Below are 22092 nucleotides of genomic sequence, written 5' to 3'. Positions count from 1 at the left end.
GGGTGGCTACAGTTATTTTATTGACTAAGCTCAAAGTTGAAAAGAATTTTTCTTGAACTTTGTGACACATCTAAGTAATCAGATCTTACATTGAATGGTTGTAAATAATTGTTACCTCCATACATGAAAAGTAAATGGTCTCATTCAATACAATCCCATATGGAAAAAGTTTATATAAGGTTGCAACCTTAAAATGTAGAGTTACAGTTGCACCTAAAAAATCTATTAGAAAATGTTGTTTTAATGTTAAAAAAACTTCTAATTGATTATCTTGACATTGAGATGTATGAATATGAAAGACAAAAAAGATTTCGAGTCCCAAAAATAGTGCATCTTGCAATACAATATCTAGACCACCCATTTTCAAGATGTTCATATGTTTATAGATATGCTTGATTTTGACCATTTTTTAAGTTTGAAATTTTATAATTAGATATAAAAATAGATTTTGAGATAATCCTAAGAAATTTTTCACCAAAATTACATGCCATGATAAATTTTAGAGGTGCACCTAAATTGGATTGTTTAAGGTTACAACCTTATAAAAACCACACCCATATATATATATATATATATATATATATATTCTTCGTATGTGGAAGCAGCTGATATAAATTCTGCCTTGGGATGGAACTCGCTATAATCTTGTCGATATAAATAAGCTCTTTCAACCAGCTATTGGGAACTTCAGATACAATGATATAATGCCAATAATGTATTTTATAAGGAACAAACATATTTTGTGCCTTCTAGGGAAAACGAATAGCCCTTTCTGTTGACAAAATATATTCAGTTGATTTTTCACAAGAACATCTAGCACCAATGTGCAATACAGTATTTAAGTTGCCAATATTATAATAAATTCCCATGTTTTGAAATTTGGAGCATTCATTTCACTCTTGAATAAACTGAAGAATGAAATCCAATATTTTTTTGGGTTGTTCAATAGGGTAGATCCTTTATCCATGGTAAAAATGGAATTCAAGATATCACATTGTAGTACCCCACAACCTTGACCACTTAGACTTGCGTCCATTCCCAAATGAAGCCCGAATATATAAAGAATACATGCAAAATATTGAACCTGTTTTGATGTCTTTGGAATCTATTTTTCTTTAATTTTGTGTTAATATGAAAAACATTTCTTTGATTTTGTGTTAATATGAACAAATGAGAGTGTATTTCTCCTCTTAGACTAACATGTGAAGACAAAGTGAAGCCCATACAGATATTGAGCAAATTCGCCACAAGAAACACGTAGTCTAGTTCGCTCATTAGTTGTATAAGAAAAAAGTATAAAATAAGGGAATGTTTGGATGTACTAGATATCGATGATAATTTAATGTTTTAATAATGAATTATTTGTTGTTAGGTAATGTTCATCATAAAGTTATAAGAGATAAACTTAGCAGTTTGCATAAATTTATCTTTCTTAGTTTATTCAAAGTAATTGGCTGAAAGGCACATGTTGTTAGTAAGAAATAGGTAAAAATAATTGGAAATAGCCAAATAAGTTTAGGAAAAAGGTTATATAAGTTCTCAACTTTATACTGTGTAGATAAGGTGCACTCGAAAAACCCACAATTGATGGTGGTTCCTATTATGGAAAACCCCCAAATTGATATATCGACTTCGAGATATAAACATGAAAAAAAAAGAAGAAGAAGAGATTTCTAGTCCTATAAATAATTTATCTTCAAACACATTATCTGGACCGTCCGTTTTCAAGATTTTCAAGTGTTTACAGATTTGCTTGACCATCACCATTTATGGAACTTAAAGTTCATAATTGGGGCAACAATAAATTTTTATATTTTTGCGAGGCTTTGCGACATCAAAACTGCATTTTCGGCATAGGTTTAATGCGCACCTTACTTCAATGGTATAAGGTTGACACCTTATACAAACCTCACCCATAAGTTAAATAATCAAATAAGGAAAATTTTTATATAAGGTTGTAACCTTATACTGATATAAAGTTGCAACCTTATACTGAAGAAATAAGGTACATCTTAAAAATCCAATAAAATTCAAAGTTGGAAAACCTTCGAATTGATCATCTCAACCTCGAGATGTATGCATATAAAGAAAAAATAATTCAAGTCCTAAACATAATTTATATTATAATAAGTTATCTGAACCATCTATTTCTAATATTTTCAAGCATTTATAGATCTGCTCAATGTGCACAATTTTTACAATTTTAAATTCATATTTAGGGTTCAGCATGGATTTTGAAGCCATTGTAAGGATCCGATACCAAAGCTACTTCTTTCGTCAAAATTTAGAGGTAGACCTTACATGTCTGGTATAAGGTAGGCACCTTATACAAACCTCGCCGATTAAATAATCTTATACTTATTACAATGTACGTACCAATTAACTAATAAAATAATATTATCTAGAGTGTATTAGTATAAAATATGATTGTCTACTTGAGATAAAATTAATTATCATCCAAACATACCTCAAGTCTATTTACCTTTCATACAAAGGTTCTTGGTTGTTAACTTTCAAAATAGGTGGATGGGATTGTGCCATTGACCAAGCTTGAAGTTCAAAAAGAAGATTTTTCAAATTTTGGAACACACCCCAAACTGTCAGATTTGATATTGGAGAGCTAATGGTGATCGTGAAAGTATACTTTTGAAAGACAAATGTTTTTTAAAGGCTATTATTTTAGAAATAATGCCTTATACTTTTAAAAGAAAAAAAGAAGCACTAACTTTTAATCCTTTGGGAAAAACCCAATCTTGGAGTATTTTAGGTCTCTAAATTTTGAGGATCTTAGCTCTTCAACCTAGTGAGTAATCTCAAATAGAATTTTTTTTAATAAATGCCTAAAAAAATAATGTCCCAATATTGGATAGAGATATTCCAATTTTTGGAGGTTGAGATTTTAGTGTTGAAGAACTTAAAATGATTTTAAAAAATTAATAAATAAATAATGTGATTATCAAGTGGATCTCAAAACTTTATATAAAAAAAAATCATCCTAAGTAGCTCTTTTACCCCTAGTGAGTAACTATATGTATGCTTTTGTGGGATATCTAAACTATCTGCCTTTATCTCTAGAGAAGATATAGCATGGGCCAACTATGGTTAGTTTTTTTTTTTTTTGACAAGGTTACACATAGGAATGGAAGTTGAGACATTAGACTATGAAAACTTAGCCTCTAAGGTCTCGACACAAGCCCGTCTCCTAACTATTGTTAGTTGACCAAGTACTGATTCCTTATTCAAAACTATTTCTCGTCACATTATTTATAAGATCGTATTTTATATCACCATTTAGTTGGGACATGGAAGTCACATTTTGCAATTTGCATTACAGCAAAGGTGCCTTTGGCTTGCACACATCCGGGGGTCAGGCTCATAGCTGGTTATTTTTATTTTTTTATATTGTGTGCTGTTTGGTTGCGGAAATAAGTAGCCCAACCGAGTTAAGAGCATTTGATAATTTGCTATGGTGAGAACTCCGCTAGGAATGTTGTCCCAATTGATCGTGAATAAGTGGCAAATCGCAAATAGTGTTGATCCCTGTTTATCATTCAAGTGTATTAAATTGTTACAGTAGGTGGAGATAAGGGAATTTTTTTCCGTAAATTAGCGGGGAGAAGTCGGCCTACCCGTTTTTATTAATAAAGATGAAGAAAATACAAATCATTTCCTTACAACCCTATAATAGGGAACTTGTGCCAAATGATGAAGTAAAGGAGCAAAAATAAAATCTGGCAGTCTAAAATGCCAAACTGTAGCATCATAAAAGGATGTGGCCTTCTTGACAAGTGTACCACCTACGGTTTAGCCACGCGATAAATGTGAAAAATGTACCACCTACGGTTTAAAAGGTTATGTCAACAGTTAGATGCTACCAGATAGAGCGTCTATGGAACTCTACGGGTGCACCGAATGACATTGATGAATAGGGATGAATCTTTTCGATTTGAGGTCGAAAATGGTCAAGTTGAGTGGCCAAAAGGAAGTTTTATTTTTTTCCAAGGGATTCGATCTTCTCTTTTGAAGTACAGTTTGAACACAGTTTTGCACATAGATTTTAGACCCTCTTTTATCCTGTGCAATCTCTCTCTCTCCATAATAAATACGACTTTGGTGTCCTAGATCTTGATGTGCTTATGCATCCGTTCAGGCAAGACAATGTTCAATCTTGTGTTTCCTTACATCTCAAATGACAATTTTGCAAGCGCTCATTACTTTTCATTGGTATGAGACAAATATTGTATTCGTGATAACAAAGTTTTTGTACCTGAAGAGAAGAAAATTAATGGTGCACTTCTTCAAACTTATTTGTTAATTCGTATTGTTTTCCCCATTTTAGCCACCATGGACAATATGCTCCCACAAAAGCATATTTTTAATCTTTCAAGTTCTCTTAACTTGAGCAATTTCGTAAAGAATGAAATAACGACATGGATTTATGATCGAGGGGTCACCCGAAGTTTTCTTCTTTTTTTTTTCTTTTTTTTTTTTTGAGGTAATTTAGTGAGGAAGATAGGTCGTACTTTTTTTTTTTCCAAATAATTAGGCGTCAAGATTTTGAAAGTATTAATAAGGTGGTGTCAATGGGAATGAAAAGTGAAAACCACAAGTTGGCAACTAAAGTGTAAGGGTGCTACCACCATGATCCCAACCCCTTTTCCCAGTTACCCGAAGTTTGAAAGGGGGGACCAAGGGTTCCAATCCAATCGTGCAAAAGTTTCCCCTAACAAAAAAAAATAAAAAAATTGCAAGAGTAACAAGTAGTGCTCAAATCTTGAAAAAAAGTGACACCGAACTACTATTCTACTCTACACCAAAACTATTTCAATGTCAACGCGATATTGCATGTGCCACCCACGACCGTACGCGGCTACGCCAACCCCGAACTACTACTAACCATCCACCGTCCTTCGAGAGAAATTGACGACGCACTAAGATATGCAAAATTGGTTCATGTGGGTTGGACTGCATTTCTACATATACGGTCCAGAAAGTGTAAAGCATATGTTTTAAAGATCAATGTAAGTAGGTATTCCATCTAGACACAATAAAAACTAACAGTCGAAATGTTTTATTAGTATAATTATTATTAATAATTCTTAAAATTTATTTATTTTTTCATATTCATGATCTCCATGTTAGAGATTACATGTCGATAAAAATTAAGTCTTAAAATCTATCTCAAAAATATATTAATTAAAAAACCCGCATTTTTACATATGTGGGCTTGGCAGCATAGAGACTGGGTCGAGTGAAAGATATTCTCGGCCTATCAACTAATCCATTTGTTTGGTCTCATGAGAGAGAGAGTTTTGTAAGCGAATTATGTGTCAACTATCATTTTGTTATTATTTGTCACAACAAAAAAAAAAAAAAAAACTATCATGTTGTTATGCTTCCATAAGTTCGAAAGCAGGCCGGTAGCGGCCATTGAGAGAGAGAGAGAGGGTTAACCTGTAGTATTTTATTTTCATTCTCTGAGTATTCAAAAACTCGAACCTACGCACGACCCAGGGCTGGTTCCGAGTAATTGATAAAAACTGGTTCAAATGGCCTAATCGAGCATGTATACAAACAATACAATAAAAATAAAAAAATGTGAAAAGGATAGTTAAAGTAGTGAAAAAATGGATTTTAAAAAGGGAATTATAGAATGAGGCTATATATCTTTGGTACAAGGTGAAACATTAATCTTGACCATTAGATATGAAATTGGGTGGCTGCAATTATTCTATTAACCAAGCTCGAATTTGAAATTTTTTTTTTATCGAACTTCACATCTAAGCTATCAAACTTCACATCAGATGGTTGTAAGTAATTGTAACCATCTTGTACCAAAGATAAATGGTCTCATTATATACAATCCCTTTTAAAAAAAATCCATATATATCCCAAGGTATTTATATAATTTTTAAAAATAAAAAATATAAAAAAATAAGTATTCATGGCTAAAACACTTTCCCATCTTTGTCAAAACGATAAAAATATATAAAAAACACATTACAAACAAATTTTTTAGTTTTTAATTTTTTTTCTGAAAAATACCGAGCTGAACTATCAAAACCGGTCAAAACAAAATCGGCGCCTAGTTCAATTTCACCAGCCGGTTTCGAGTTAAATCCACCGAGTTTGTGAACACTGTTCTCAATGAAACTCATTTAATATTAAAAAAAATAAAAAATAAAAAATAAACAAAGAGAGAAAAGAAAGGGATAAATAGTCCAATAATTGCGAACCAAGAATGGAGAGAGAGAGGCAGTAAGTGCGAAACACGTATAGCTTGCGAAGTCATGTTATTCAATATTCCTCATGAGTTGGAAAACAAGCGGCCAACCATTTGATTTCCAAGAAAGAGAACATTTTATTTCCATGAATATTTGGGATCCTATTAATTCCGAAAGCGAGATCCAAGCTTCACATGTTTATAGCCATGACCGAGAACAGAGGGTCACTGTCTCTTGGATACAATTTTCTCAGAAAAAAGGAAGTGGTCTCTTTCCTTCTCTCTATTTACAAATGGAAAGGCGTGGTGTCCTGCTACCCACCAACACTCCACCCCCGCATTCATCTTCCTTTCTTCTCATGCCAAGCCCCTTTCTCCATGGGCCCCACTTTCTCTCTCTTCACGAAATTTCGGTCCCCATACCAATTGTATGTCTCCAAATTTTGTCATTAAATGTTAAAATTCAACAAAAAAAAAGGAAAAAAAAAAAAGAAGACAAATACCTTTCGGTCACCCCAATCGCTCCTTTGAAAAATTGGCCCAAACTGGAAGATTGACGGAGTTCGCTATCTAGCCAAGTGAATTGACAAATAAAAAAAATAAAAAATACAGATTGAAAAAGATATAGAAAAAATAAAAAAAATTTAAAAAATAAAAAATTAAGATATAGAAAAAGAAAAAATTGAAAAATATTAAAAAATAAATTCAAGATTGAACTTATCCATTCTCAAAATTTAGATAGAACCAGTTTTGTGATCAACGGACCAGTTTTATGATAGAACTGATCGATACTCAAAATTTAGATAGAACCGGACAGGCCCTGATGATCCCCGATCAGTCTGGTTTAGATTTTTAAGACCTTGGTTTCCTCCAACATTAAATGAGAACGACTATTTTGCTATGGTCACGGGATTGATGATCTCATCATAGGCTAGGTTTCAATATGTACACTCATGTAAATAATTAATTTGAAAGCATTATTAAATGGGAATGACACTAACTATACTGCTACTATCGCGGGATTGCATATATGCACAAAAACCGTAGTGGATTTCTTATTAATATTCCCTCCCATGCACTTTTTCTAGCCCGTGCATTGCACGGGCCCTAAATGCTAGTTTCATAGGTCTTATGGCCTTTTTTTTTTTTTTCCCCAAAAAACGAGGAAGTCCCATCGACTCGGTACCCATGGGACTCGATCATGTGGTGAACCGGTTTTTCCATATGGATCCAGTTCGCCCAGTTGGCATGGACAGATAACAAAACTTTGAAAAACGAATAAATAAAAAATCGGAGGGGTTACCAGGCTTCTTAGAAGTGGATCGCCCCTCACCTACTCTGTGTACCTCCCCTCTTTAAAAGCCAACTCGGACGATTTTGAATTAGTCTGATGATTTACTTTGACATTGAAAAGTGCTTTAATTGATCATTGACCTTGAGATATATGAATATGAAAAAAAAAAAAATTTTAAATTTGAAAAATAATATATGTTATAATAATTTTTAGATCATCCATTTTCAAGATTGTCAGGTATTTGTAGATCTGCTTCATATGTACTATTTTTTGAATTATAAATTTCATAATGAGGGATATAAAGATATTTACAAACCATCATAAGATTTCTAAACCGAAACTACATATCCAAGCAATTTTTAAAGGTGCATCTTACTTCTGTAATTCAAGGAGGGCACATATACAATCCTCACTCTATCTCAAACACTCGCTCGAGTACGAACGCACAAATATTTGTGATCATTATTTTTTATAACTAAATGTGGGTTGAGGTTTGTATCAGGCGCCCTCCTTTGTACTACATGAGTAAGGCACACCTCTAGATTTTGTTTGGAGATCTAGTTCCTGTATAAAAAACTGGCTCAAAACTCCACTTTATCCCCAGTTATGGAATTTAAAGTTTTACAAATGGTGTAAATCGAGCATACATATATATAAACACATTAAATATTTGAAATTAGATGACCCAGATAACTCTTTACAAGCTATATTATTTATTGGACTTATTTTTTTTTTATTCATATCCATACATCCTAAAATCGTTATGCTTAAACTGAAGGGTTTTCCAACATTTGAACACTCTCTTCTTCATGAATTTTGATGCATAATGAGGTTGAGATGATCAAAGTGGAACTTCTTCCTACATAGAAACACTATTTTCAAGATGGTTTTTGAGATGCATATTGCTTCAATAGTATATGTTTGACACCTTATATCAACTTTTCCCTCCAATGAGAGCGGTTTTGAGGCTCATATTAAAAATATTATAAATTATAAAAACCCATGAAATTTCATATCTCCACTTATTTCTTGGATGTGAATATTGAGCATAAATGTTCATAAATAAGTGTGTGCGATTTGTATACACCCAAGGCTCTAAACAATCAAAATAGAGTCTATCTTCAAATAGTGTTGAGAAATGTGGTTTCAATATTATAAATTTTTGTGATAGCCTTAAAATATATTTTTATTTCAAATTATAAAATTTAGAGCTTAAAAAATAATGTAAATCGAGCATATCTATGAAAACTTGAAAATTGATGGTAAGAAAACTTATCCTAGTGAAATTTTTGAGGTAGGCTTTGACTTGATTGTTTAGAGCCTAGGCTCTATATAAACTTTTTCATAAACTTTTTCCTAAGTAAAATAACTAACGGGTTTCTATACGGCTAAGCTTGCATATGTAGAAATGCAGGTTTCATAATATTTTTATTTTTGAGATGGATTTTAAGACTTCATTTTTGAAGATATATAATATTTAACATTGAGATCATGAATATAAAAAAATAAATAAATTTAAGAAATTAAAAATAATAATTCTAATAAAAAAATATTTGGACCTTTAGTTTTTACTTGTTTTAGATAAAACACCTACTTGCATTTATTTTTAAATGGATGCTTTACACCAGCTAGATCGCAATGTAGAAATGCGCTCCAGCCCGCATGAAACAATTTTCCAGAAACTAAAAGTACGTGAATTTGTTATTTCCCATCATTTATTACAATTTTATTAAATTAGACAACCGTTTGGCGGCTAATCGGTGGGCACTTTCAGACCGTAACTGCCAATGACTTGGACGACTCAAAGCATTTTCGCGGCGATTTATTTCCGATTCAAAGCGCTCTCCCTCGATATCCGCAAAGTGCCATCTGGATGGATCAGGACCGTCAATCAATCGTGCCGGCACGGCATCGGGACCATCTTCTCTGTCCTGGCTAGGCCCATAGATGCACCCCACGTGGCATTTGTTAGAACGCAGGGAGAAGGGAATTTAGGGCGTCGCGTTTTGACGCTCTGACAGCTAAAGCCGGGGCGGGCGTCACCAGGTCGTCGTCCGTTCTCGAAGGGCGTCAGAAATAAAAGGAAAAAAAGGAGCGTCAAAAGAGAGAGAAGCGAGAGAAAGAGGAGGGGATGAGAGAGAGAGACAGTCTGGGCCGGTCGATCTGTAAAAGCGACTCCTTGGCTCCATTCTTTCTTTCCAACGCAAATTAGGGCAAGCTTCGTTACGTTAATTCCTAAAAAGCCCCTCGACGATTTTCAAATAACGTTCATGTCTAAAATTTGATGCTCTCTCAGGTGATCAAAGGAGTGTGACTATGTTCATATTAATGATTACTGAAGGACTTGTAAAACTAAAATTTATTGGATGATTACATTACGAGTAAACTTTTTATGCTTTCTTTACAACATAAAATTTACATGTTTCATTCTATCCAACCGTCTATTTTGAGTGGACGGATGAAAAAGCCCCAATCACAATGTCACGCCATTATATCATTTTATGTTTAATTTTTTTCTACAAAATATTTCACCAAATTTTCGGCTTCCACCTGGCTTTTAAACTCCAATTTGTAAAAAATATATATAAAATATTTTCAATAAAATAGATTGATTAAAATATTTTTGAAAGTTTCAAAAGGTGTTTTGGTCATTATATTTAATTGATAACTTATTTTCAATATTTTTTTAGATACCCCCCATTGAAAATATGATACGTACGAAATTTCATATTCGTACAATTTGTAAAAAAAACTAAAAATAAAATACCAAACGTTAGATCTAGATCAAACAGTCAGTGACTCACTTGATTTAATTGAATGGCTAGATGGAGGGGAAAATATATATCTTCTATACTGCAAGGGAAGTATAGAAATCTTCTCTATTGATAAATACGGGAAAATAAAAAACACAAAAAATAGTGATCATCTTTAAAACTGTCTAATCTCTAAAGGAAAATTGTTTCATAAAGTGTAAAGCATTTGGATATAAGTAGTTGTTCCATCTAAAAACAATGAAAATTAAGGATCCAAATGTTTCTTATTAAAATTATTACTTGTAGTTTTTAAAATTTATTTTTTCATATTCATGATCTCCACATTAGAGATTACATGTCCTTAAGATTTAAGACTTAAAATCTATCTAAAAAATGCTTTTATTAATAAACCCGCATTTCTACATATGCGGGCCTGCCAGGCATATAAACTGGGTCCATCTCTGAAATGGGAAATTGTTTTTTACAACATGATCTCTCGAACTTGTCAAAATACAAAGCTTTAGAGGGTGAGAGAGAGAGAGAGAGAGAGAGAGAGCGGGAGACGTTGGCGTCCACGAGGACGCAAGGCAATTTGGTCCAACAAAAAAAATCGTCCGTTGCAATTCGCCGGACCATATTCAGGCCCCTCCCTTTGCTCATAACCCCTTACCGATTTATTCTCTCTCCTAATTTTTTTTTCCTCTCTACAGGGGCTGCGTCTCTCTTTATCCAAAGGCTTAGCATTATTTTACAGGCTCTCTCTCCTTTTCTCTCTCTACAGTGTCCGCTGTCTCTCTTTGTCGTGAGACCGCAGTCCCCATTGTTTAATTACCCTCCTCTCTCTCTCTCTCTCTTGTCCGATATCTTTAACAGTCTACCCGTCTTTCTCTCTCCTCTTTCTATCTCTTCTGTGGATCCTGTTCCCTCTCCTCCCAAGGCAACCCCATTTCTTTATTTCCTCTTCACCTCCCTTTTCCTCCTTTTCCTCTTTCAGAGCGAAAAAGAAATCAAAAGAGAAAACCCATCCCCACCCCAATCTCTCTCTCTCCTCTGCAAAACAAATACAAGAAAACCCCATTTCCCAAACCCCTTCTCTCTCTACAGGTGCTAAACCCATTTCTCAAAGGAACAGAAACGAACCCAAGCCCCAAATCAAATCTCTCTCATTCTCTCTCTCTGAGTCGCCTTTCAGAATCCAAACGATACCTCCATCTCTATCTCTCTGTGCAGGTCTCCGAGCAATCTTTCTCTCTCGGCTCTGCAATCCCAAATTTCTCTACATCTGCGAGCGCAGTTCTTGAACCCAAACCTCTCCCTAGGCAGCAGCTCCGAAATCCAAATCTCTCCAGCTCTCGCGCATTATCTCCTCAAGCTCAATCGTTCTATCTCTCTTACAGTAGCTCTTTGAACCCAAATTATTTCTCTCTCTAATCACGCTATCTGTCCATTTCGATGTTCTCAATCCTGCCAGCTTTACCATGAGAACGCATCAATTCCCTTCATCTCCTTATGCCTAACCGCCATTTCCTCTCTTCTCCAATCCAATGCACCAGTTCTCCTAAACCTACAACCACATTCCAATGCCAGAAGACGACGACGACACCCCCTTTGACAATCCTCCTCCCCGCCCGCGTCCTACTCATCCTACGAAGCGGGTCGCCCCTGCCTCGGACGACAGCCCTCTCCAACCCCAAACCTGTGAAGAACTTCTCCCCAACGGCGACCTCTACGCCGGTACATTTTCCGGTAACCTTCCCCACGGCCCTGGCAAATACCTGTGGGCGGACGGGTGCATGTACGAGGGAGATTGGCGCTGTGGCAAGCCCTCTGGCAAGGGCCGCCTCTCCTGGCCCTCTGGCGCCACATACGAGGGCGAGTTTCGTGCTGGTTACATGGATGGCCTCGGAACCTACATCGGCTCCTCTGGTGACTCCTACCGAGGCTCGTGGCTCCAAAATTTGAAGCATGGGTTTGGCCAAAAGTGCTATGCAAATGGTGATTTTTACGAAGGGATGTGGAAGAAGGGGTTGCAAGAGGGGCATGGGAGATATGTTTGGAAATCAGGGAAGGAGTATGTTGGTGAATGGAAAGGAGGTAGGATTTGGGGGCGGGGAGTGCTGATATCCGAGAACGGTGATCGGTTTGATGGGAGGTTTGAGAATGGGGAACCGGACGGCAATGGGGTTTTGACGTGGTCGGACGGGAGCTGTTATGTGGGTTCTTGGAGTCGGGAAAATCCAGAGAAGAGGTCGGGTTCGTTTTACCCACCACCGAAGCGGGCTGGTGGGCCTGAGATCGATCATGAGCCTGTTAAGAGGGGGATTCTGGGACGCAGGATCTGCATATGGGAGGCGGATGGAGAGGCGGGGGATATAACGTGCGACATAGTGGATGGAAGGGAGTGGGAGGGGTTGGCGAGATCGAGAGTAAAAGGGGTGAGGGGGAAGGGGAGTCCATGGTGTGGGCAAGGTGAAGTTAAGAGGCAGGGGCAAACAATTTCAAAGGGGCATAAGAACTATGAACTCATGCTGAATTTGCAGCTTGGGATCAGGTAGATGAGGATCAGTTGTTCAAATCGCTTGGATTTCATTCTCTCTCTCTTTCTGGTTTTTGATGAATGATTTATCTGTATTTTTGTTTTTTTTGAGGTGGCTGCTAAGGGATTTTTCACTTTGTTTTCCATGTGGATTGGTGCCTCATTTACAAAGGGAACCCAATAGTTTATTATCAATGTTTTCTTCGGGTGAGTGAACCCCATTTCTTTACCTTTGAATGATTTATTTTTTTATGTTAATTTTTTTTCTTGAATGTATTTATTCGATATTATTGAATTATCTATTTCTATCAATCTGCATTTTCTTTTTTTATATGGCTTTTCATTATTATGAATATTATTGTCTGAGGAATTATTTAGGCGTTCTTGATTTTTTGGCAATTAAAATCCCTTATTTACCATATGTTTTTATTGTATTGAATAATTTTGTCACCATAATCATTTTCAGTGTTTTTTTTGGGTAGTTATGTTTTTTTAAGTCGATTAGTCCCTAATTTTTTACCTAATATTTCATTGCCATAATCTGTTTTATTTATTAAACAAAAAATTCGTTTGATGAGGTCCTGATGTGGTCCTAAACACTTGCGCACTTTTTCATTCTTTGTTTGTAGTTTTTATGTTCTGATGTTCAGTAGTGATTTTTTTTTTCTTCGCTCTTGTTGGGAATGGATAATGTAACTGCTTGTTTTCTGTTTTTTGTTTTGATTTTCTCTGTCTGTTTTTGTTGTTTTCTTTTTAATTTCTGTATTCCTTTTTTCTGCTTTTGAGTTTTGACCATTTCATCAAGTTTTTGACATTTCCTTTCATGATGTTTATTGTTCTATTGGCATGTTGAGTTTCCAGATGCTATTGTTTTTGTTTTAATCTTTCACTATAAATCATGTGAGTTTCTAAGGTGGGTCGTGGTTTAGGTTTATCCAGTTTTTCTGAATCTGTTATGAAATTCACGATTTGAGTGCAATTGCTATGTTTTGAAGCCAGCTGTGTTGATTTTAGAATTTGTTTTTCTAAATAATTGTTTCTGCTTGTTCCTCTCAAGAATTAATGTTGTTGAATGACATGGAATGTGTCTCTGCTTGTTTCTTTCCCTTTTTAGACCAAAATTTTGGGTATGGTTATACTTGCATTGGCAGCTGGTGAGTAGGTCCCTTCACGTTTGAAATGTCTGGTTCTTGTTTGTATTCTTTCTGATAGAAAGAGAATTGCTGTATTGCATTTGATGCAGACCTTCCAGTTTTCCCTTTGTTTCTTTTTCTCTTTTTTCTTTTCCTTGAAAAGGGGTATTGTGACCAAAGTGGGGGATCAAATATTCCTTAGCTTAAATTCTTCCAAAATAAAAAAAGAACCTTATTGCTTAAAGATCTCTCTCTCGCTCACAGGGTTTAGTTGTGATAATCTGCTCTATGGTTTTTTATAATGCATTTTTCTACTTGTTTCTTCAGCACTTTGAATTCATATCTTATTAAACAAGAAGTCATATGTTGCAGATATTCAGTAGGGAAACCTGCCTCTTCTCAAACACGTGAGCTCCGATCCACAGATTTTGATCCCAAGGAGAGAATTTGGACTAGATTTCCCCCTGAAGGTTCAAAGCACACACCACCTCACCAGTCTGTGGAATTTCGATGGAAGGATTATTGTCCTGTTGTTTTCAGGTCTTGCATCCATTTCCCACTTCTTAACTTCAATAATGATATTGTAATATGCTCTTTTTCTTTCCCCCTTATAAGTGAGTTTTATAATTCATTTGGTAAAATGGTTCAAGACGTGGTTCATCTTGGTGGATTATTTTTCAGTAATAGAAGTTGCATTATCTTTTGAATAATATAATTTTGAAGCCATTTGTCCCGTTAATTTGAACATTTTCAAAATCCTTTTCATGGTTCTCACTAATTGTTATTGTAAATACGTAATGATGAGTAAGTTTCTAATTATTTTATTTGTCTTGTTTCTTTCTATGATTGTTCTTCACTGTATCATCATCATCATCCTTATCTAAGCCTTATCCCAATTGTTATTCACTGTATAGTTTTTCTAATTGCTTTCTAATATTTCCATCAAAAAAGTTGGCTAGGCAACTACCTCCGACTACAGTTGTCTTTATATCATCTTGAAATTCAGTTCATTTTCAAAAAAATCATCTTGAATTTCAGTTCGCCCTGCTGTTCTGTTTTGATTTTGGCTAGCTTGGCCTCAGCTGGCCTGTTTTGTGTTCTTTTGCTTCCAATAATTAAGTAAACCAATGGTTTTCTTTTTCCTTATTTTTCAGGTATTTGCGCCGCCTGTTTAAGATTGATGCAGCCGATTACATGTTATCAATATGTGGAAATGATGCCCTAAGGGAGCTATCTTCTCCTGGTAAGAGTGGCAGTTTCTTCTACCTCACTCATGATGATCGTTTCATGATCAAGACCATGAAGAAATCTGAAGTTAAGGTAATAAAATCCTCAATATAATAAGAAGGAAAACATCACAAATCTCTTATTTTGTTGCTTTTTAAAATGATATGTTGTTTTGCTTATGTTGCTGTTGTTCTCCTACAGGTGCTTCTCAGGATGCTCCCTAGTTACTACTATCATGTATGTCAATATGAGAACTCACTAGTAACGAAGTTCTTTGGCCTTCATTGCGTCAAACCAGTCGGTGGCCCAAAGGTATGCAAGATACATTGATTTTTATGTATTTATCCTTTTGTATATTATTTTGCCCATATGTATGTGTGCATGTATTGTTTTCTCTCTCTCTCTCTCTCTCTCTCTCTCTCTCTCTCTATCTATATATATATATATATATATATATATATATATATATTTGTAGTTAGATTGTCTTTGGGACTGTAGTTGTTTTTGTGATGTGATGACGTTTGCTTGAATTGTGAGGACAGAAATTTTGTGTTGATCATGATATATGGATATGTATTTTTTATAAAATTGGCTTTGTATTAATTGGCTAGATATCTTTAAACAGGTACGGTTTATAGTGATGGGTAATCTGTTTTGCTCGGAGTATCGGATACACAGACGATTCGACCTGAAAGGTTCTTCGTATGGCCGCTCCACTGATAAGTCTGAAGGCGAGATTGATGAAACAACCACCCTCAAAGACCTTGACCTCAATTTTGTATTCAGATTGCAGAGGTCCTGGTACGAAGAACTTCTCAGGTAATCTCTCTCTCTCTCCCCCACCCCAGAGCTCTCCAAATGAATTTTTGTTTTTCTTTTCTGGTTTTTTTTATGGGATGTAATCTTATTTAATATATGGGTTTTATGTTAATTATGTTAGCTTCTTGTCTCTCCATCAGGCAAATAGATAAAGACTGTGAGTTCTTGGAAGCCGAGAGGATCATGGATTACAGTTTGCTGGTTGGTCTTCACTTCAAAGACTCATCTACGGGCATGGATACCAGACACAGTAAGTCCTCTTACAAACTAGTGGTTTAGATATTCATGTTATCACACATTCGATTGTTAATAATTTAGTTATCAAAATATAAGATAAATCAACCATTTCTTTTTCGGCACAGGCACTGGTGAATTGGAGCTTGCTCTTAAGGACTCGCCAGCTGGTCGTCTCTCCAAGGTTGAAACTGACTGGTATTACCCATTCTCCATCTTTCTAGTGCTGCTTTTCTTCACTTTGGTTTCCAAATTTTCAGAATTAACTTTCAAATGAGTCTATACCATTGGATAAATTAATTAGTTGTAAATGCATGCTGGTGCATGAAATAACTTGAATTCTTTGGAGAAAGAAAAGTATATACCTCTTTACTTTTCTTGGAATTCTCTTTTATTTATAATTTTAAAATGACAAGTCAACTAAAAATAATTGACAAATAGCCGATGGTATTGAGAACTTCTTGATCAACTGCCAATACTGAAAACAGCCCAAGAATGGGATTTGCCCTTCTGTTTGCCCCATATTGCATCTTGCTCCATCAAAAAATCATTCATATTAATTAAATTTTGCAGGAAACCACGAGTTCGATTAGGGGCGGGCATGCCTGCTAGGGTGGAGCAAGTTGTGGTGCGTCGTAGCGATTATGAAGGGGGCGGAGTAGAGTGGCCTCACGTTCATGGCGAGATATATGATGTGGTCATGTATTTTGGGGTCATTGATATTCTCCAAGACTACGATATCACTAAGAAGCTTGAGCATGCCTATAAGTCCTTCCAAGTTGATCCAACCTCCATCTCGGCTGTCGATCCCAAGCTCTACTCCAAGAGGTTTCGCGATTTTGTTCGCAGGGTTTTTGTCGAGGACAAGTGATGGGGAGAGAACAAGATCACGAGCGAGCTTGAAAACTTGATTCATTAGAGAGGAAAGGGAATGATGATAGAGAAACTCAATCGAATTTGAGTTCGTCTCAGAGCTGAGTTATGCTCGCCTCTCTTAAAATGCGATGTGGGCTCTCGGGGTGGGGGGTCGAGGCTTTTTCTGGTTTAATTTTGGCCAGAAGTTGAAGAAAATGCCAAGAAATGGAAAAAGGGATTTGCACATGGTGGGGCTGAATTTTTGGGAGTCAATCAGCCCAGTGGGTATGTTGGAGAGGAATTTGTTTATATTTGTGGGCCTGAAGACGAGAATCAAGAGATTGATTTTGTTTTTTCTTTTTAACCCTTTTCTTTTGTAAAACCCCCCCCCCCCCCCCCCCCCCCCCAGTGGGAGGATTGGGGAAAAATAAGGTGTACAGAATTAAAAAAGGTTTTAATAGAGAAATAGAAATTTTTAAGAGGGACCCCAGATAATTTTTTATTGGGGATCCACTAAAGTGGGGACCTTTTTTTTCTCTAACTGCTCTGAGATTTTGTTGGGGTGAAGATAGTTTTGAATGAGTTGGGTTTTGGGTTTTGGGTTTTGATGTGTGGAAATGGCTTTTGCAGAAGCTCACTCTGCAAAGTTAGAGAGAGAGAGAGAGAGGAAGGTAGAGAGAGAGAGAGAGGTGATTTGCAAAGAAAGAAGTGGGGGAGAGGGTGTGGAGTGAGCATGAAAAGGGGAGATAAAGCACATCCAAAGAGATGGTTTGATGATATTGTTTTTCTTTTTTATCCTTTCTTTTCTCACTTCTCTTTCTGTTTCTCTCTCTTCTCTCTCATTGTCTGGTCCTCTCTCTCTCTTGCATTTTGTTGGCTCTACTTCATGATTCTCTCTCTCTAGTTCATTTTCTCTCTCTAGTTTGTCTTTTCTCTTACTCAGTGCTGACCCTTTATTTTTAGTTTCTCCTCACTTCCGTCTCCTTCCTTTTTATCTCTCTGTACTCGACTCCTGCACTTTTTTGCTTCATGGCATTCTCTCTCCTCCACTTTGTTTCTCTCTCTAACTTTAATACTGAGACTTGATGAATTTCTTTATTTTGGAGTGTGGAGATCCGGGATGAGCCTTCTTTGACTGCATAACCAGATCTGGGGGTGACAGTGTGTGCCAGTTCCATTTCATGGTGACGCCTATCTCTCTCTACTTTTAAAGCCTTCCGTTTTAAACATTACCAAATTTCAAATACCGGCACCGGTTAACAGCGACACGTGGCGCCTACGCGGGGCCCACCACCGGTTGGAAATTGGTTCCATCCGGTCGGCTTGTCCCATTTATTCGGTCGCCCTCACCATCCTGCACTGACACGTGTCAGCTCTTTTACGGCGCTTGGGACCCACCCTTTTATGGGGTAGCATGTCATTCTTAGTCACCGCGGTTAAATTTTCGGCATCGTTTCGCGAATGTCGGGGAGAAGGAAATTTCGTTTCGGAACTTGCAGTCGCGGTTTTACAGGTGAGCGCGGAGCCGATATTTCGTTGGGGGCCTGCACGCGTGTCTTTTCGAAGGGCCGAAATCTCCAGGTACACTCGGTGAAAAAACTAGATCGATATTTTCAAAAAATGACTATTATACCCATATGCTTGAGAGAGGGAATTGCTTGTACCAGGGGTAAACGGTAGGGGGTCAAAGTCTCTGACAGGGGTAACAGGGATCATTTATTTTTCGTCAGCTGGGCTGGGCTGGACTGGGCGGGTCGTAGAGAGATTTTAGAGAGAGAGAGAGAGAGGGCTTTTTCCACGTCGCTCGGGCATCTCCAGCTGCTTGCCCGGAAAAAGCAAACGCATTTAATTATTTGTTTTTAATAAATGCCAGCCTTCCTTCCCCACTCTTTTGCTCTCCCTCTAAAACTCACTCTCACCTGTGATTGCAGGTTTTTGGTTTTTTGGCTCCATGCGGCCTGCAACAACCACTGTAGGGAAACCCTTGCCTCCTTCCCAATTATCCAATTAAATGATTCCTTCAAAGCAATAAAACATATCTAATAAATGGCCCCGTGATAGCAACCAAACATATGGGCTTTTGCCTAAACAGCTTTTGTTGTAGCCGTTGGTTCTTGTAAGAAAATAGCTAGCCTTTTCCGCAACAGCTTTCGTTTTAGCCATTGCTTGTTGCTTTCGAGCAACTTGATGGTGAGGGAAGCGGCATGTGGGATACTAAATTCCCTGTTGTGGCATTTGGGAACAGACAATTAAGCAACTCGTTCAGCGAATACTGAGAAAAGCATTTGTGCTGAAATTTTGTCATTGCATTAATTGAGATTTTTGTGGGCCCTCTCAATAATAACTCGTTCAGATTAGTGGCTGAAATAAACAGAAAAATTACTTATTCCCAACCCTAATTTCCCTTTTGGTTTTCCTGCATATCAGTTAATGCTTTTAATTGGGAGAGGAGTTGGGGTCTTTGTGGTAACACCTCACACATCCTAGTCACGTTTTCATTCCCACCACTAGTATCGCCACGCCAATACCTTAAAAAAAAACTTACTCTTAATTTACTTGAAAAAAACGGATACCCAACTGAATTATCAAATAAAATTAATGCTTTTAATTTCCTATGAAGTGACTTTTGTGTGCGCTTGTTGGGTTGAAAATCAATGATCTAGATAGAAATCGCCTAATAAAAAATAACAATTGAAGGGGCCTTGGAAACCAATTAGGTCGCTGATTAATAAAAAATAACAATTGAAGGGGCCTTGGAAACCAATTAGGTAGCTGATAAATCAGCCTTTGTGTTAGAGAAATGGTATGGTTCTAAAGTGAACCGGGCCACATCTAATTTGTTGTAATTTCAAATTTTAATTTACTTGGGCCTACCACACATGCACATGGGGAACTTTACCCATCAATGCTATAAGACACGAGATTTTGGGTCCCTTTTCTCGTCTATTGGGATAAAGCTTTTCCCACTCTCTCCCTATATCTGGTTCTCACTTATTATTATTATTATTATTATTTTTTTTTTTTTTTTGGGAGGTAAAATGTTCAATACAGTAAATACCAAATACCAAAGGATTAAATGAGAGAATATCTCTCTCCTTTAATTAAAAACTTTATTTTTTCTTATTAAAAGTGAGAGATACTGGATTTTTGGTTCATATTTAAAGGATTAAAACCCTGGCCCAATATCTCTCTCCTTTAATAAGAACTTCGTTTTTCTTAAAAACCTTTAAACGGCATAATATCTCCCATTGATGGATAACTTGTTTTCTCTTATTAACCTTTAAATGGCCAAATATCTCTTGCTTTTAATAGGAACTTTATTTTTTCTTATTAAAGGTGTGAGAAATTAGGTTCGGCTAAACTCAAATGCATTTGTGTACTAAATCTAAATTTATCTTAGCAGAATACTCAAATTTTGATACTTGAATTCACATTTTGTATTAATAAAAATAGGATAGCTATTAGAATCTAAATCAAAAGAAATGGTTGAATTAATTATAAATTATTACGGACCATTTTCCTAGTCTTAATTATGCATTATGTTGTATTTTAAAAATTTAAGGCTTTGAAAATATTCGCATGCATACTAACGTAGAACAAGTTGGGAAACACTCTTTATATATATTTTAAAAATAAACAGGTTAATATTTTTAAGAAAAAAAATCTATACGCTAAATCAATATAGAACAAATAAGGTTGATATTTTCAAACAAATAATGAGATATAAATAAAATACAAACAAAAATAAGTACGATACCTTAAGAAAGAGAAATTAAATACGACACCTTTTGAGAGAGAAACAATTAATAAAAATACGATTGAATAAATACTTAATTCAGTCAATTAACTTTCAAGAAAAAAAAAAAAGAAAAAGAAAAAAATGAGTAAGCAAGACCCCTTATATTTACCTGCTAAGTGGGCTAGCGATTATAAAAACATAAAAACAAAAAAGTAGTTATAGTACATTTTAAACTACATTTCGACTGTGAAATGAGAGTGTAATGATAAAAAAACACTATGAAACGTACTATCATTATTTATTTTTGATAAAACAATGAAAATCCTTAATACAATACCCCAAAAAATTAGAACTTTTAATAAATTTAAATGATGTTTTGCAAACTTTTTTCGACCCAACCCGACCGATCTGGATTGCCGATCCACTAATTACGATCTAAGTCCCGGATATTTTTTAACACATGGGTCCCAATTGTAATATCGTCTGAAATGACTTTTCGGCCTCCATCCTTGTATCATGGGGTTGAAGTCCCTCCTTTTACCATCTTCCTCTCGTCACCCAACGTCATTACACATAGGATTGGCAATGGGCTAGCCAGCCCGAGTCTAAAAGGGTAGGGCCCAGGCCACAAACTATGGCTTGAGGTATAGGCCAAAGCAAGTGCTGGCCCGGCCCTATTATTTCTCTTGTTTTGTATTAATTTTTTCTCATTTGTTTTTGGCCCCGGCTGGGCCAGTCATATTGGGCCAAAGGCCGGGCCAGGCTTGCAGCCGTGCTCTACCCTAAAGACAAATATGGATGGCGGATGTTGGGTTTTTAAGTATCTCATTCATTACTTCTATTGGTATTGAAAAGGATCAGGTATCGGTGTGTCTGCTGACTCACATACTTATCCCCCCTCCAAGATTTATCTTGATGGAATTAGGATCTGTGTGTTTAGGATCAATAGTCTCGATCATTTAGATATAAAAAAGCAAAATAAATTAAAAAAATGTAAACATGAATTTTTATTATTTTACACCATTTATTTTTAACTTTGGTTTGGTGCCCTTGTTTTCCCGCTTATCTTGGAGGGCCAAGAGGATGCATGTGTGCCTTGACTCACCAACCGCTACCTCTCTATAGTGACTATCATACTTATTGCCCTTCTTAAAAGAAAAAGTTTATATTAGGTGTGAACCTCTATAGTGACTATCATACTTATTGCCCTTCTTAAAAGAAAAAGTTTATATTAGGTGTGAACCTCTATAGTGACTATCATACTTATTGCCCTTCTTAA

The 22092-nt window shown here is 36.1% G+C and overlaps 1 protein-coding gene and 1 long non-coding RNA gene across 6 annotated transcripts; both read left to right on the top strand.

Annotated features, from left to right (window-relative positions):
• Positions 1–10743: 10743 nt before the first annotated feature.
• On the top strand, positions 10744–17553 carry LOC18429019 (phosphatidylinositol 4-phosphate 5-kinase 1). 5 transcript variants are annotated; one of them, XM_006838314.4, is made up of 8 exons: positions 10744–12821; positions 14312–14479; positions 15094–15259; positions 15368–15478; positions 15792–15985; positions 16126–16235; positions 16348–16417; positions 16793–17553. In XM_006838314.4, the coding sequence occupies exons 1-8, from the start codon at positions 11851–11853 to the stop codon at positions 17088–17090; spliced, it is 2088 nt and encodes a 695-aa protein (XP_006838377.1). In that variant the 5' UTR covers positions 10744–11850; the 3' UTR covers positions 17091–17553. The 5 variants fall into 5 exon arrangements, with proteins under 5 accessions (XP_006838377.1, XP_088721589.1, XP_088721590.1 ...); XM_088865463.1 differs by having other exon boundaries at positions 10746–12821; positions 16348–16403; XM_088865465.1 differs by having other exon boundaries at positions 11263–13013.
• A 91-nt stretch (positions 17554–17644) lies between these two features.
• On the top strand, positions 17645–19412 carry LOC148782549 (uncharacterized). Its single transcript, XR_016054656.1, has 2 exons — positions 17645–18655; positions 19006–19412. It is a non-coding gene; the product is annotated as an uncharacterized LOC148782549 (long non-coding RNA).
• Positions 19413–22092: the final 2680 nt, after the last annotated feature.

The sequence above is a fragment of the Amborella trichopoda genome, chromosome 4, assembly GCF_054954075.1.
Source record: "Amborella trichopoda isolate Santa Cruz 75 chromosome 4, AtrichopodaSantaCruz75HAP2 v2.0, whole genome shotgun sequence".
Taxonomy (NCBI): domain Eukaryota; kingdom Viridiplantae; phylum Streptophyta; class Magnoliopsida; order Amborellales; family Amborellaceae; genus Amborella; species Amborella trichopoda.
The sequence above is the reverse complement of the archived record's forward strand: the minus strand, read 5'-3'. Positions and strand labels throughout refer to the sequence as shown.

Bases quoted from the DNA above. Each gene is read 5' to 3' on its own strand.
- LOC18429019 (XM_006838314.4), top strand. From the start codon at position 11,851: ATGCCAGAAGACGACGACGACACCCCCTTTGACAATCCTCCTCCCCGC. The intron at 12,822-14,311 runs GTAGATGAGGAT...CATATGTTGCAG, and splicing joins AATTTGCAGCTTGGGATCAG to ATATTCAGTAGGGAAACCTG. The intron at 14,480-15,093 runs GTCTTGCATCCA...CTTATTTTTCAG, and splicing joins TATTGTCCTGTTGTTTTCAG to GTATTTGCGCCGCCTGTTTA.